At 56.1% G+C, this 14454-nt stretch overlaps 1 protein-coding gene across 1 annotated transcript; it reads left to right on the top strand.

The window, feature by feature from the left end:
• Positions 1–2570: 2570 nt before the first annotated feature.
• Positions 2571–3125, top strand: LOC138062729 (olfactory receptor 14A16-like; the record flags this gene model as incomplete). Its single annotated transcript, XM_068921734.1, has 1 exon — positions 2571–3125. A coding segment is annotated over one exon (555 nt), but the record flags the coding sequence as incomplete, so codon positions are not given.
• Between the last annotated feature and the right edge of the window lie 11329 nt (positions 3126–14454).

Here is a 14454-nt window from a genome sequence, read left to right on the forward strand (position 1 = left end):
TGTGGAAGACATCTTCCCAGCCCTTTGCACGGTAAGTCCCTAGCTGTAGGACAACACTACTGCGGTTTCTGGAGGGGTTTTCTGAACCAAGCTCACCCCATGACAAGTTTTTTAAAGATCACTCTCCCAGCTTCTCCAGTGTGCAGGGGAGGAGGAGATGCTTTAGAGCAGAGATTCCCTGACATGCCGTCACAGGGACAGGGCATGCTGCTACCTTCTCCCAGGGACGGCTGCTGGGCTGTGAGGATGGGACGTGCACACACGTCTGCATGGTGGTTCAGAGCAGTGTCCCTGCCTTGCAGAGGAAGGTGAAAAAAGCGGGCTACTTGAAAGGCAAGGAGCTTTCCTTCCAGGGCTTTCTGTTTCCTGATTTGGGCAAGGAGAAAAGAGGAAAGAGTTTTCTGGTTTGGAAGGACCTGGGACTCACAAACCTTCACCCTCAGAGATCAGGAGGTCTGTGAGAAAGCTCAGCTTCACCTCAGCCTCAACCTACAACAGAACCAGCATCACCTTTATGGGCTTTCTCAGGGTTTATGTGACCTGCTCCTTAGGACCTGCAAGCACAGAGGTGCCCCTGCCAATGTCTCAGTCTCAAAAGGTTTCCGTAGGGCAGCACTGAGCACACAGCAGATAGGATGGGGTCTGTGATCACTGAGAGGGAAAAGATGTAGGGACAGAGAAAGCTCCCAGCAGGGATAGCTCCAGGCTGCTGAGATGGGGAGGGAATGAGAGGGAAATGCTAGCAGAATCATCATGGGAGGATGGATTTTGGGCAAGTCATGGTCAGTCTTTCTGATGTAGGTATCTTCCTCTGAGCAAGCTCCCCGTGTCTCCTCTCCCACCCAGCAGAGCCTCTGCCCTGACAGCCATGGAGTCCAGGGCATGAGCTGCCTCCTCTGCAGCCAGACCTCCGGCAGAGGAGAGGGGCATCTCTCCTGCCACCAGTTCATTTTGTGCTGCCTGACAAAGGGGCTGGGAGCGCCTGCCTTGCAGTGTCACTGTCTTCAAGGTGGCATGCCCAGCTAGGTAAGGTGAAGGTTTTTGTGACTGCCCGTCTGTTTGTCTCCTTGCCTCCCTCGGCAGCAGGATCATGGTGTTGCCCCTTGTTTCCCCTCCTCTCCATGCTGCTCCTCTTCTTGCTCTCAGGCTCTCTGGGGTTTGAGGGGTTTCAGGTGCAGTTCAGACACCAAGTTGCTGCAAGTTGTGCAACAGAGGGGTGTGCATGGCAGGGAGGTTGCCCCAGCCTCCTCCTGACCTGTGGAGCTCCAGGAAATGCAGTCCGTGGGACTGGGAAATGAGCTGGCTCTCCCTGAAGGAGAGCCCGTCTGCAGTCCTAACAGTCCTTTGTTTCCCTGTGGTGTCCTGCCAGGCTGCGAGCTGCCCTCTAGAAAGGCACAGCTCTCTCTCAGCTTCTCTCTGATAGCTGACAGACCTGTCAAGAAGGTTCAGGGAGGCAGAGAGTGTGGAGAAGGTGTTGGGAGGCTGTAGATGGGCAGCTGCAAAGAGCCCTGAGTATCATTGGCTAGAAGGGGAGTGTGGAGAGCTGCCTGAGGTGCCTGGAGAAAGGGTGAGGAGTTTGGAGATCTGCCCTTTGAAAGTGCACTGCTCTGCTCTCAGCAGGGGCTGGTTTTTGTTTAAGAGTAACATCATCCTGCAGCTGAAAGAGGTGCGAGCACAGCACAACTGGGGATGAGAATAATAAACAAACGAGCTGTCCTCACTCTGCCCCAAGTGACAGTGGATGCTTTCTTCTCAGGACTCACAGCAGAAATGCTGAGGATTTCTACCTTGAAAGAACACTCCCCATGGGGGACAGGGGCATCTCAAATAAAATAATAATAAAAAAAAATTAATCCCTGAAAGTATTTTCTGCAAAACTGAGACAATGGATTTCATTCGACAGTTATTGTTCCCCCCATTCCCATGTACCCCCTACGGCACAGCCAGGTAGACTCCTGCGGAGCCCATGGGTAGAGGTCCCTGCTCCTCCCGACACACTCTGCCAGCCTAAAGCAGAGCTCATGGGAAGGAGCTGCACAGAGGTCCTCCCAATAAAGTAGAGAGGCAATGTGGTGTTTTTAATGAGAAATGGAACATTTTATTTTTTTAATTGTTTATTTTTAAAAGTCTTTTCTAACTTGTCACTATCTTTTTCTCCTTGGACAGCTCCTCATGCCCAGGGGGAGCAAATGTCCAACAGCAGCTTCCTCAATGAGTTCCTCCTCCTGGCGTTTGCAGACACACGAGAGCTGCAGCTCTTGCACTTCTCGCTCTTCCTGGGCATCTACCTGGCTGCCCTCCTGGCCAACGGACTCATCATCACAGCCGTAGCCTGCCACCACTGCCTCCACACCCCCATGTACTTCTTCCTCCTCCACCTCGCCCTCCTCGACCTCGGCTCCATCTCCACCACTGTCCCCAAATCCATGGCAAACTCCCTGAGGGACACCAGGACCATTTCCTATGCAGGATGTGCTGCCCAAGCCTTTTTCTTCTTTTTCTTATGTTCAGCCGAGTATTCTCTCCTCACTGTCATGGCCTACGACCGCTACGTTGCCATCTGCAGACCCCTGCACTACAGCACCCTCCTGGGCACCACAGCTTGTGTCAGGATGGCAGCAGCTGCCTGGGCCAGTGGTTTTCTCAATGCTCTCCTGCACACTGCCAACACATTTTCCATTCCTCTCTGCCAAGGCAATGTCGTGGACCAGTTCTTCTGTGAGATTCCCCAACTCCTCAAGCTCTCCTGCTCACGCTCCTACCTCCGGGAAGTTGGACTTCTTGTGGTTAGTACCTCTTTAGTCTTTGGATGTTTCATTTTCATTGTTCTGTCCTATGTGCAGATCTTCAGAGCTGTGCTGAGGATGCCCTCTGAGCAGGGAAGGCACAAAGCCTTCTCCATGTGCCTCCCGCACCTGGCCGTGCTCTCCCTCTTTGTCAGCACTGGCCTGTTTGCCCACCTGAAGCCCTCTTCCATCTCCTCCCCAGCTCTGGATCTGGTGGTGGCTATTCAGTACTCCATGATACCTCCAGCAGTGAACCCCCTCCTCTACAGCATGAGGAACAAGGAGCTCAAAGATGCCCTGAGGAAACTGATTCTGGTGGTAGTATTTAAGCAGCAATAGCAAAAACAATAACAATAATAATCCTGCTGTTTCACCATGGCTGCTGTTCCCCACCATGCTGGATGGACACGTGATGGTTCTCACATCACACACGGGCGTTGGCCAGCCACATGCACAAAGGGCATGGGGTCAGTTAGCCCTTGTGGGGCAAATTGCAAATTTCTCTCCCAGCACAGACCTGTTGGGATCCCTTTCTCACCCAGACACTCCTTTTCATGATGCCTAGAGTTCCAAAGCACTGAAATCCCTACATTTATCATGTTCAGCTGAAACTGGTCAACAGTTACGGAAGAAGGTGGGAAGGGAGGATGGAGCAGAAGAGCGTTTTTAGAAAAAAAAAAATTAACATGGGCATTGAAACAAAGGAGCTCTATGTAACAAACTGCAAACTGGATAGGTACAGTAACACCATGATCACCAGTGCGTCTATGATATTTATTTTGCGTGCTGTCTTCTAATCCAGATTGCAAATACACTTTCTAGGGATTTCGCTGTAGTTGAGCAAGATCCCATAGTGTCCACCTGACATATGTTTGTGGAGAGCAGTACTTTTGGCCACCACAGCACTGCAGAAACTTTCCTGGCTCGAGCCAAAGGTCCTAGAGACATAACTGAGTTTGGTAGGTCAGCAGATTTCCTGGCCAGCACAGTAAGAGAAATGGAGAAAAATAATTGGGACAACCTAACCTCATATTTTCACTTGTGCGTTTTAATGACTTCCACACTGCAATAGCAAAAGAGTAACATAAGCTTAGAGGCCTATAGATGCAGATATTGGTTCAAGTTTTCTTTTACGTTGTTTTAACAAAGCCTTTCTCAGTTTTGTTCCCACTACACAAGTCCCTGCTTGGAAGCCGGGACGGCAAAGAGGGCTACACAAATCCGTGCAGATCTTCTGTCTAAAGGGATAGGCACCACATTTCCTTGGTCTTGAGTCACTTAAGGAAGAGCATGGATTCAATCAACACACCTGAAGCTTTTGCAGACCATTTTGGTGCAGGAAGAGGAGGCAGAGTCCTTCAACTTGATCAGTAATAACAACGTACCTTATAGGAACTCTAGTACCGAGATTCACCTTGAGGCTTACTGCTTCCCTGTGTTGATATAACCCTCTGTCCCTGACAAATTGTCTTGACTTCCTCCTCTCCCAACCCTCACTCTTACAACAGCCAGGCTGTTTGCAAAGACCCGGCACTGTGAAGACTTTGAATCCACAGCACCCAGACACATACTTGTTGCAGTTAAGGAATGTTTCCTGCTGTTTAGTATGTATGTGATGAGATAATTCATCTTCAGAATCCTGAGGGTGATTCCTCATCACTATACATGATATCCTTTTTTAATGTGTACGATTTATTAGAGCTGAAAGACAAGAGATGTTTGTTGACTTCCCTGAGTAGTCCGCATGCCTCCCCTGTGCTCCCGCCATGTCCTGCTGCTGGCCTGCCGTGTTCTCACACAGAAGTGACCCTGCCATTGACTCTCAGGAGCATGGGGAAGGTTTTCTTCCCAGGATTTGCTTGCTCCTGCAGTGGCTTCCCAGGAGGCGGGAGAAGGCCTGGGAGGTAGCAGTGCCCTGGACCCAGGCACGCGTCAGCACCTTCAGCTCGTGAGCCATGGGAACTATCCCTCCTTCCGTCAGTACCTATCTGAGGCCAGCTCCTCTCCAACAGCATGACAAGAGCCTGAGGTCTCCTTGCTCACCCAGAGGGCATGCTCCTGATGGGCTCCCATAAGCACTGCTGGCTGCTGGTCCCCAAGCACCTGGCCCAGGAACTGTTTGCAGGGGCCTTATCACAGCCACCAGCAGTGCAGTGCCATGAGGATCCCTCCAGGCCTCTTCTTCCAGCACTTCCTCGAATGATAGGGTTGCGAGGAACAGGAAGGGCCAGGACCCATCTGTGCCTATCCAGCCAGCTGCAGGCAGCACCCTGGGGACTTGTTTTAGCTCAACACCATGAAATGGTGAGTATAGCAACAGGGCTGACAGTCACTGGTGCCTTCCTCGCCACCCCAGGAGCCAAGACTGTTCCCCAGGGCTAAGGTGCTCCAAAGAAAGGTTTAGGTGCACACAGAAAGGCAGGGAAATACTGCAGGGGTGTGTTTTGCTGCTCCGTCCTGCTGGGTTCAGTGCCTGCATGGAGGGGAATGGCTGGCCCTGCCTGGCCTCTCTCCCAGCCCCGACCCCGGCAGACCCCGGGCCATGGCTGTGCGCTGATCCCCGCATGGGACACGGCTGGGGCTGGGCCGGGTCCGGGTGCTGGGGGAAGGTGCCAGAGCAGGAGGGCTGTGGGGGGACGGGGCACCGAGGGCTGTGGTGGGGACCGTGCCAGGGAACGTGTCCCCAGCCCTGAACACACCCTGCCCTGGCCGGTGCCTGCACAGTGGGGCCATGGGGCCGTGCACAGGTGCAGGGACGGGGTGCGACTGGGAGCCCCAATGCTCCTCACGGCTCCCCTGCAAAAGAGAAACCCCCAGGAGAGCTCTCCCAGCCCTGCCCCACGAGCTCTTGTCCCTGCCCCAGCCACGGCAGAGCAGAGGCCGAGCACCAAGAGGCCCCTCAGGCAAAGCTGGGCCGGCCTCGGGGAGCAGGTCCTGAGCACTGGGACAGGCAGAGCGCCCTCCTCCTATGTCCCCGTCCTGCTGGGAGGGTGCCACCGGGCACCAGGGAAGTGGCCTGTTTCTGCCTGGGGTCAGTTCGGGACTTTCACATGTGAGATGAACGTGGTGACCTCTGCTCTGCAGAAACACTAGCCATGACCCCTTGCTGCAGCCCCCACTGCTCCCTGCCCTTCCTCTGCTGACCATGCCACCACCCCCATGCTGCCCCATCTCCTCTCTCCCCAAACCGCAGGGACCAGCGGTGTGGTAGGAGCTGGCACAGCCCCACAGCTGCTCTCCAGTCCCAGCCCTCCCCACCTTCCCCCCAAACATGACATCCACCTTCCAGAAGGACAAGAAAGCGCCTCTGGGAAAGGACAGATTGCTCCATGCAACCTCAGCCCCTGGAAAGCAAATCTTCCTGGGAGTGATTTCCAGCCCCAGGAAGGGATTGGGATCAGCCAGCATGAAGTCATGGAGGGCAACTTGTGCCTGACCCCCCAAGATTGCCTCCTGTGATGGGATGACTGGCTTTGGAGACAAGAGGAGTGCTGTGCATAGCTTGTGTATAGCTTGAATGCAGGAAGGCCTTTGACATGATCTTCCCTAGCACCTTTGTCGCCAAAGTGGGCAGATGTGGGATGGAGCCGTATGCACTGGAGTATGCAGGAAATTACCAGGAGGCCACCTGGCTCCAAAGATGGAGAACAGTGGTGCAAAGTCCAACGGACTAATGGCTACCAGTGATGTTCTTCAGAGGCCAGTACTGGAGCCAATGCTGTTTGCCTTTATGAGTGATGCAGAGGATGGGATGGAGTGATGGGATGCTGTGGTGAATTAACTCCCCTCCCCACCATAGGAACATACTAGAAGATGAACGGCCAATCACCGTGCCCTATCTATAACCTGGAGCGGGACCGATACTGTGCCAAAAGGTCCCCACTACTTTCCTTTTAAGTTGATTGGGCATCCCAGATCAGGTGGTCTGGGCTGTCGACCAAAGGAACCTTCTGGGAGGCTGGCAAGGCAGCGGGTATGCAAATGGCCGGATTGAAAGTGCATGATTTGATTGGTCAGGTTAGTCCTCCTGGGTGACTACATACTGGATTAGTCTAGTCATAAAAACGCCTGGACAGAAGCACATGTGTGCGTGTTGGAGATCTAGAGCTTGAACTTGCGAAGGCAGGTAGACACTCGCCGAAGATCGACGCGCCCAGGGAAGAAGAGGGACTCTCCACAAGTCCTGCACCCCTACCCCTTCCCATTGGGTAGGAGCACCGCACTGCGTGAACCTACAATTAGATGTCACCCCGTCCAGAGGGTCTTCCAGGAGGCCTCTAACTGAGTGCTGCTTCTTCCAGCAAGAGCCGTGTGTCCCAGTCCCACTAGGGAGCTGCTGCTCCATCCCCGGGATCAGAGAATACCCCATCCGGAGGGATAATTGCGGGAGGCCCTGCACGCAGGTGCCACTTCTTCCCTCTGGGGCTCTTGCCCCCCAGCCGGGTTCATTGTCGGTTCGGCTCTAGCCACAGCCGTCTAGTAGCTTGGGCATCAATCCCCTTCCACGACCTTGTTGCCCTTTCTAAAGGTTTTGTGTCTTTCTTGTTGCTGTACACTTTGCTTTGAAATAATGTTGTTACTGCCAATTTTCATTTCTGTACCGGTATATAAATATTGTGTGTATTTGTGTATATATATATATGTCTATAGTTGCTGTTATGAGAGGAGGAATAAAGTTTGTTTACTGTTAAGTGTTGTGCGCTGGCTCTTGTAAACCCCCTCACACCTCAAGAAGGCAACCCCCAGGTCAGCTAAAGAATCTCTAAGTGGCACATACAGCTATCCAACATGCCCTTTTCGTGGTGCATGTGCACTACTGGCATGGGCCGCCACAACAGCATAACTCAGACATGGCCCAAGGACAAGGGGAGCAGCTCCCCGGCAAAGGGGATGAGGCCCCACAGTGAGGCTGGTCACTCTGTCTCCCCTGATCTTGTGCCCACGAGATCCCCCTCCCAGGCTGCCTGCAACCCCTCCATGCCCACCCTGCTGCCCAGCACACCACGACAGCCCTGGCCCTGCAGCTTCTCCAGCACCTCCTGCTGCCCCGGGGACAGAGCCACCTGCCCCGAGCTGGTGCCCAGAGAAACCTGTTTCTCGTTCTCATTTTCTCTCTCTGCCTGCTGCCCTGCTTTTCTCCTGGGACATTTCTGCTCCCCAGAGAGCCTTTCCCCAGGTCAGTGTGTCCGTGCTGGCCTGGCTGTTCTTGCATCCCCTCCCCTGTGCTTCCTGCAGGGCCCTGGTCTGGTGGTGCTGCTCTGCAGAGTGAGCGGCTGTGGAGCCATGGGGCCATGGGATGACTCCTGATTTGGCCCTGGCCCTGCTGGCTGGGGTGGGAAGCAGACCCAGCTGCACAGGGATCACCACCACTGACACTGCTGGCATGTGGCTGTTCTTGTGGACAGTGCTCAGAGTGACCCCAGGGCATTGCCCAAGGCAGGAGATGTGTTTGGGTGTGCCATAGCTCCAGCCTGTGGTGTTTCACTGGAGGTGCAGGAATCACTCTCCTGTCCCCCTTCCCTGCCCCTCCTGGGTCCCCCCTGCCTCTCCGGGCACTGTAGAGCCCTCGTTTCCCCATGCATACCCGGATCTAGTGCTTTGCCTTCTGGTTATTCCACCATGGACCCTCCCTCACTTTGTGAGGCTCCACTCACTGCCCACCCCATGCAAACACCATGTTACAAGAGCACTGAGGCCATACGTGCACATGAGAGCAGAGCAGGACAGGGTGGAAATGAGGAGAGCAACCCTGACAAGAGCAATTCCTGCTGCTGTTGGTGGACATGTCGGCAGGAAATCTGCAGCCTCCACTCGAAGGCAGCAGTGAGGAAATGTGTGCTGTGGTAGTGGGGAGATGGTCCTGCGGAGCAGAGGGTCTGTTGCCAGAGGCTTTGTCCAGACCCTCCTCCCCTCCATTCCTGCTCCACTGTAAGTGTTGGAGCTCTGTGCTGAACTCCAAATATATGCAGGCATATGCAGCCTGGGGCGCAGCCAGGAGCAAACGGAGATGCCCAAGCTGTAACAGCACTGCCACATGCTTGGAATAACTGAGATGGGGTGGGGTCACTAGCATGACTGGAGTCCTCCAATGGCAGAGTACAAGGTCTTCAGGAAACACCACCAGGGAAGATGAGGAGGAGGAGGAGGCCCTGTGTGGGAAGGGGTACATTGCACAGCATCGTGTCCAGGTGGGTTTTCAATCTCTCCAGGCAAGGAGACTCCACAACCTCTCTGGGCAACCTCTGCCAGGGCTCTGTCACTCTCACAGGCAAGAAGTTTTCCCTCAGATTCAGGTGGAACTTCCCCTGATGACACAACTCATCCACAACAGCACACCTGCTGCAGGAGAGCTGACTGCCAGCCCAGGCCTCACCAAGAGGCCCCAAGCACCCCCTGCACCCTCACCCCTGTAGAGCTGCATCTGCTGGCAGAGGGTCTCTCTGCGTCCAAGCTTCTGACACAGCTGAGGCAGCGACTCCAGCAGCTACTGGGGAATGTCCTCTCCAGCATGACATGACCATATCTGAGCAAGCATACACTACTACGATTGGAAACAAAGGTGCCTTCTTGCCCCCTGCTGTGTAGACTGCAGCCTCTCTTCACTGCACTCCAGGAGCTGCACTCCAGGCCTGGCTCTTCTATAGGCCTCTGCCTAGCAATGACTCACAGGGTGCTTGACCCACCCTCATCAAGGAGCAAAGGCCCCAACTCCCTCTCCTCAGGGGCAACCAACAGAGCTCCTTAGCGGCAGCTCCACCTAGCTAGAGCTGCTCCCAGGAGAAGTTAAGGCCTCCTGTAATTGTCCTTGCCTAGCTCTCCTTGCCTGTTTAGCAGCAAGCACCCTCTAGTTCCTCGGGGTCCCCAGAAAGCCCCCCCCCCCCAACTTCCAACAAGGTCCTCAAAAGTTCTAAGCAGAGCCCACACACTGCTGCACCAGCTGCTGCCTCTGTTTGCTGCCTCTGTTCTCTGTGGTCTGGCCTCCTTTTGGCAGGGACTTGGAAAGCCACCTCTCTGACAGACTTCAAGGGGGATGGAGCCTCCCTTCTGCAAGAGTCACCCTGAGACTATTCCGAGACAAGGAAGGCCGGTTGTAGGGATGTTCTCAAACTCCAGCAGCTGCACAGCTGGGAGCTGGTCACCTCACACACTTCTGAATGAGCCAAGGTGCAGGTCCTGAGGCATTGCACTGCCTTCCAGGCTCTGCACCGGAGCCTGGACAGCAGCCCTGCAGTGTGTGTGCACGTCCTGAGAAGCCCAGGAGCAAAACTGTGGGAGATCCAGGGCACTAGGTCCTGTACAGCCCACCGCGAAAGCCAGGGTGCTGGGGGGGGGGGGGAAACCAGGGGGCCAGGGACTGTAGCCAGGGGAGAAGCAAGAATCCCTGCCCTGAGGTGATGCTGAAAAGCCCAAGGACCAGCTGAGCTCCAGAGGTGGGAAATGGCTTTCCCCAGGCTCAGCCTGGGCAACATTCATGGGAAATGAGAACACTGCCCCAAATTTGCTCCCCGGCCTTGCCCATGGTTATGGAACATGGGAAGCACCAGGGTCCCACGTAAAGCCCTCTGGATGATGCGTGTTAAGGGCCTAGTTGCTCTTTTCTGGCATCTCATCTCTCTCCTAAGCACCGCAGACTGAGAAACCTTGCTGAGGCCTTTTCAAAACAAAGAGCCTGCTTTGGTGCCTGAAGGAGGAAGGCTGCGTCCTGTCCCATCCTGTCCTACATCCTCCTTTGACAAGAAGAGTGACCCACAGGAGAAACCAGTCTCACCAGGCTCACCAAAGCATCTCAGCCCATGGCCACCCTTTGTGCTGTTTGATCTCATTTTTCTTTGATCCCATCTTTAAAAAGTGTCAAGCCCCAAACATAGGCCCAAAACCCAGCTTCCCACACAGGTCTGCCTGGTTGGTGCAGGGGCAAAGAAGTGACCTCTCCCGTGACCCATCTTAGATTTTTCACAGCCTTTGTCACCATCTGGTCACGTTCCTGAAGGAGTTATCAGCAAGTTTTGGAAACTAACTGGGATGTAGGCAGGTGACTGCTTTCCAGGACATGAGGGGAAGTCTCTCTGCTCTCTCCCTGGCTGTGCCATCTCCATGGCGGTGGCCTACTGAGCCCAGAGATGACATGGGCTGAGGTCACAGTGGGATGTGCCACATCACAGAGAGGTCTCTCCCCGGTGCCATGGGAGAGCCCTCACTTCCCTGCAAGGCCAGGGCACGGCTCACACACTCCCCACTGCTGCCCTTCAGAGCTACTCCCCAGCAAGGAGGGAGGACAGGAGGCAGTGGGGCTGCACTGTGGGGCTCCTCACCAACAGGCACAAGAGCAGGGACACATTGGAGAGGAATTGTGGGGGAAGTGAGTCCTTTTTCCCTGGAGGGAGAGGTGAGCCGAAGGAAAGGGGCCAAACGAGATGGAGACTGCTGGACCAAGAACATTAGCCCAGACCACAGGTACTTGTTTTCCAGTGCTCCTGCAGCTCTCCACCAAGGGTAAGGGATTCAGGAGCTCCTTCCTGCGGTGTCGCACAGAGACTGTGAAATGCAAAAACAGTTGTGGGCCCTGGGCTGTGGGGGTGTCTGGACAGGTCTGGGGGCGGCCACAAGAGCCCTGCTGGAGGGTCCCATCTGGCTCAGGGCACAATGGGGCAGGCAGGAGTGCTGGGTCCTGGGGCTGGGGCTGTCCTGAGCCCTGAGGCTCCTGTGGGGCTGGCTCCATCCCCTCCTGGTAGGGTGGGAGGAAATTCAGGCCCAAGTTTCCCTGGAAGTGGGTCCCCCCTTGGGGTCTGGCTCTGGCAGGAAAGGGGTCCTGGCTCCCAGAGGCTGCAATGTCCACCAGATCCCAGGGGGATCTCAAGAGCCTGCTGGAAATGCCCACAGAGGACATGAAACCTTCCCCTTGTAACAGCCCTCAGCATGGCACCTGACCCACCACCAACAATGGTGGGAGGAAGGAGCTGCCTGCTGGGTGTTGTGTCTGCAATGTTGCCATGGCATCGCCCCCAGTGCTGCCCTGCTACTGGCTGACAAGAGGAGGAGGGTTGTGTTGGGTTGCCGGATGTCTCTGTCAGCCCATCACAGTCCAGCACGTGGGTTAAAGACACTTATAAGTGCAGCGGGAGCAAAGCAGGAGAGCAGGAGTGGGAGTGAGTGGGTCTGTAGGTGTGTTCCCATGCTGGCCCTGGCCGTGTGGGGCTGCTCTCCTCCAGGAGCTGCCACGGGGTTAGGACCATAGGACAGAGGTGCCTGGGCCCCAGGGGAGCTGTCCTGCAATCCAGATGTGCTGGCCGGCCCCAAGCAGCTGCGCTGGGCGGTACAGTGTGGTTTGGCCGAGATTTGTCTGCAAGACGGGAATGCTCTTTCTGCCCTTGGATTGGTGGAGGTGGGAAGGGAGCAGGAGCAGAGGTGGGAGTGGACGTTCAGAGGAAGTGCTTGTTGCTGCCTCTTGGAGGACTAGAAGGAAACAGAAGGGCTGGAGAGTGGGCCTGGGTATGATTTGGGTCCATGGTGGAGGGTGTCCTGGCTGCTGCGCTGTGTGGTGGTGTGGCCTGTGTGTGCCTGCTGCAGAGGGGTGTGCTGGCTGTCCACCGTGTGTGAGGGGAGGGGTGGGGGTGAGGTGTGTGCCAGAAGTTGGGTGGCGTGTGGTGGGGAGAGGCGGTGGCCCCAGGGTGTTGGTGCTCAGCATGGGAGGAGACGTGTGGAGAGAGCAGTGGTGTGCGTGGGCAGTGCCATGAGGCTGGGGAGGTGGGGAGCGCTGCGAGGTGAGCAGGTGCCTTGTCTGCTGGGGCCCCGGCTGCCCTGGTGGCCCCAGGAGCCAGGCACGCTGGCAGCTGGCTGCCTTCTGCCCACTCAGCTTCAGGCCTTGAGTTTCCTCCGCTCTTGCCAGGCTCTGCAGCCAGGACCCACACGAAAGTCCAGGGAGCACTTCTGCTTGCTCTGAGAGCTGTACGAGGCATGCTTTTCCCTCCTTTCCTCTCGGTTGCTTTTTGTGGGGAGAGCTTTGGTCTTGCAGCAGTGTTGGCTGAAGGAGCAGGAGGTCGTGGGAGTTGCTCGTTCCCGGCTGGGCGTTAGCGTGCTGGAAGGTGTTTGGAGGAGTGAAGGCCTTGTGGAGAGGTGTTCTTGGGAGAGGGGCAGGTGTGTTCTTGGGAGAGGACTCTCGAGGGTGGCTGATGCCTTCCGGTGCCAAATCTCCCTGGACAAGGAGTGCCTTGGAGGAGGGAAGGCAAGGCAAGGGTGGCCTGCAAGGGATGCGCAGCCCAGGCCTCTCTTCCTTCCAGCTGCCGTCTTGGCAAGTTCCTCCACCGTCCTGCTGCAGGGTGAGCTCTGGGTGCTGCAGCAGGGCAGCGAGAGAGCCCCCATGGGCAGGCAGGAGTGTGCGAGGTGTGGTGTTGTGAGGTGCTGACACTGCTGATGCGGGGAAGGTGGTGGTGTTGGCCTGAGGTTTGGGTGGGTGTGAGGAGCCACACGAGTGTGTGGAGCCAAGGGAGTGGTGGTGAGAACAGCTGTCCTCCAAGCAGCCTGCCGGCTTGTGGGCAGGCATTGTGGACGCTGAGCGCTGGAAGCCCTTTCCCCTTGGTGTTTTCTCCCTGAGCGCTTGGAGAGTTGCCACTCCTTTTTTGGGTCGAAGAGTCCTAGAGCCTTTACATTGTGAACAATGCTCTTGTTTTTCAGACTGCTCCCTGCTGACGCCGTGATGGGGTCGTGTCCTTGCAGGCCTGAGAAATGCAGGGGCCAAAGAGTGGAGCACTAGGCGGTCAAGAGCTTGCTAAGAGAAGAGAGGGAAGTGGTCCTTGCTGCAGGCTGCTGCCTGGTGCTGGTTGGGAGGAGAGCTCCTGGCACCAGACGTGAGGACAAACCAGCTTGGCTCTGCCACACGCCCAGCTCCTTCAGTGGGTGGCTTAGCTGGTGCTCTCGGGCTCTGCCTGGGCCATGCCAGGGGGGACCCTGGAGGCAGAGCCTGCGCTGGCTTTTCCATGTGGCACTCGCACTGCTGAAAGCTGCTGGCTTGGCTCGAGGCTTGGCTTGGGAGAGAAATCCCCGGCCTTGCTGAGCCGGGTCAAGGCAAAGGCTTGAGAGCAGCGGAAGCCTTGTGCCGTTTCCCTCGTTGGAAGTGTGCTTGTCTAAGGCTGGTGCACTGGCCCTGTCCGTGCTGCTGAGTGTGTCTGTGTGCAGCCGTGTGGTCATTGGTGAGCTCCCTGAGCACGGCCCAAGAGAGGGGGAGTGTTGCCAAAGAGTTTTGTCCTCCTTCCTTGAAGCCCCAAAGGGCCCCTCAGTAGGGAGGCCTGTTGGGTGAGGGCCTTGAGGGCACGTGAGGCACAAGAGAGAGGCAAGAGCTGGCGTGATGTACCTCCTGGGAGAGCACTTGCTCGGTGCTTTGTGGAGGTGGGAAGGGAGCAGGCTCCAGGGTGAGCCGGGATGTTCAGAGGAAGTGCCTGCTGAAAGGCTCTGGAGGACTAGAAGCAAGCGGAAGGGTTGGAGAGTGGGTCTTGGTGCATTTTGGGGCCCTCGCCCATGGTCGCTTCTGCTCGGAAAAACTGCACATCGGAGGGCTCCGAGAGAGGCTGTGCCCACGCGGCACGCCGTGGCCTGGCCGTTGGTGGTGCTGCGTGCCTCTTGCTGGGCCCTGAGACCTGTGGCCCTGGAAGCAGCCTGAAGGGTGTTGGCAGAG

The sequence above is a fragment of the Struthio camelus genome, chromosome 29 (assembly GCF_040807025.1).
Source record: "Struthio camelus isolate bStrCam1 chromosome 29, bStrCam1.hap1, whole genome shotgun sequence".
NCBI lineage: Eukaryota > Metazoa > Chordata > Aves > Struthioniformes > Struthionidae > Struthio > Struthio camelus.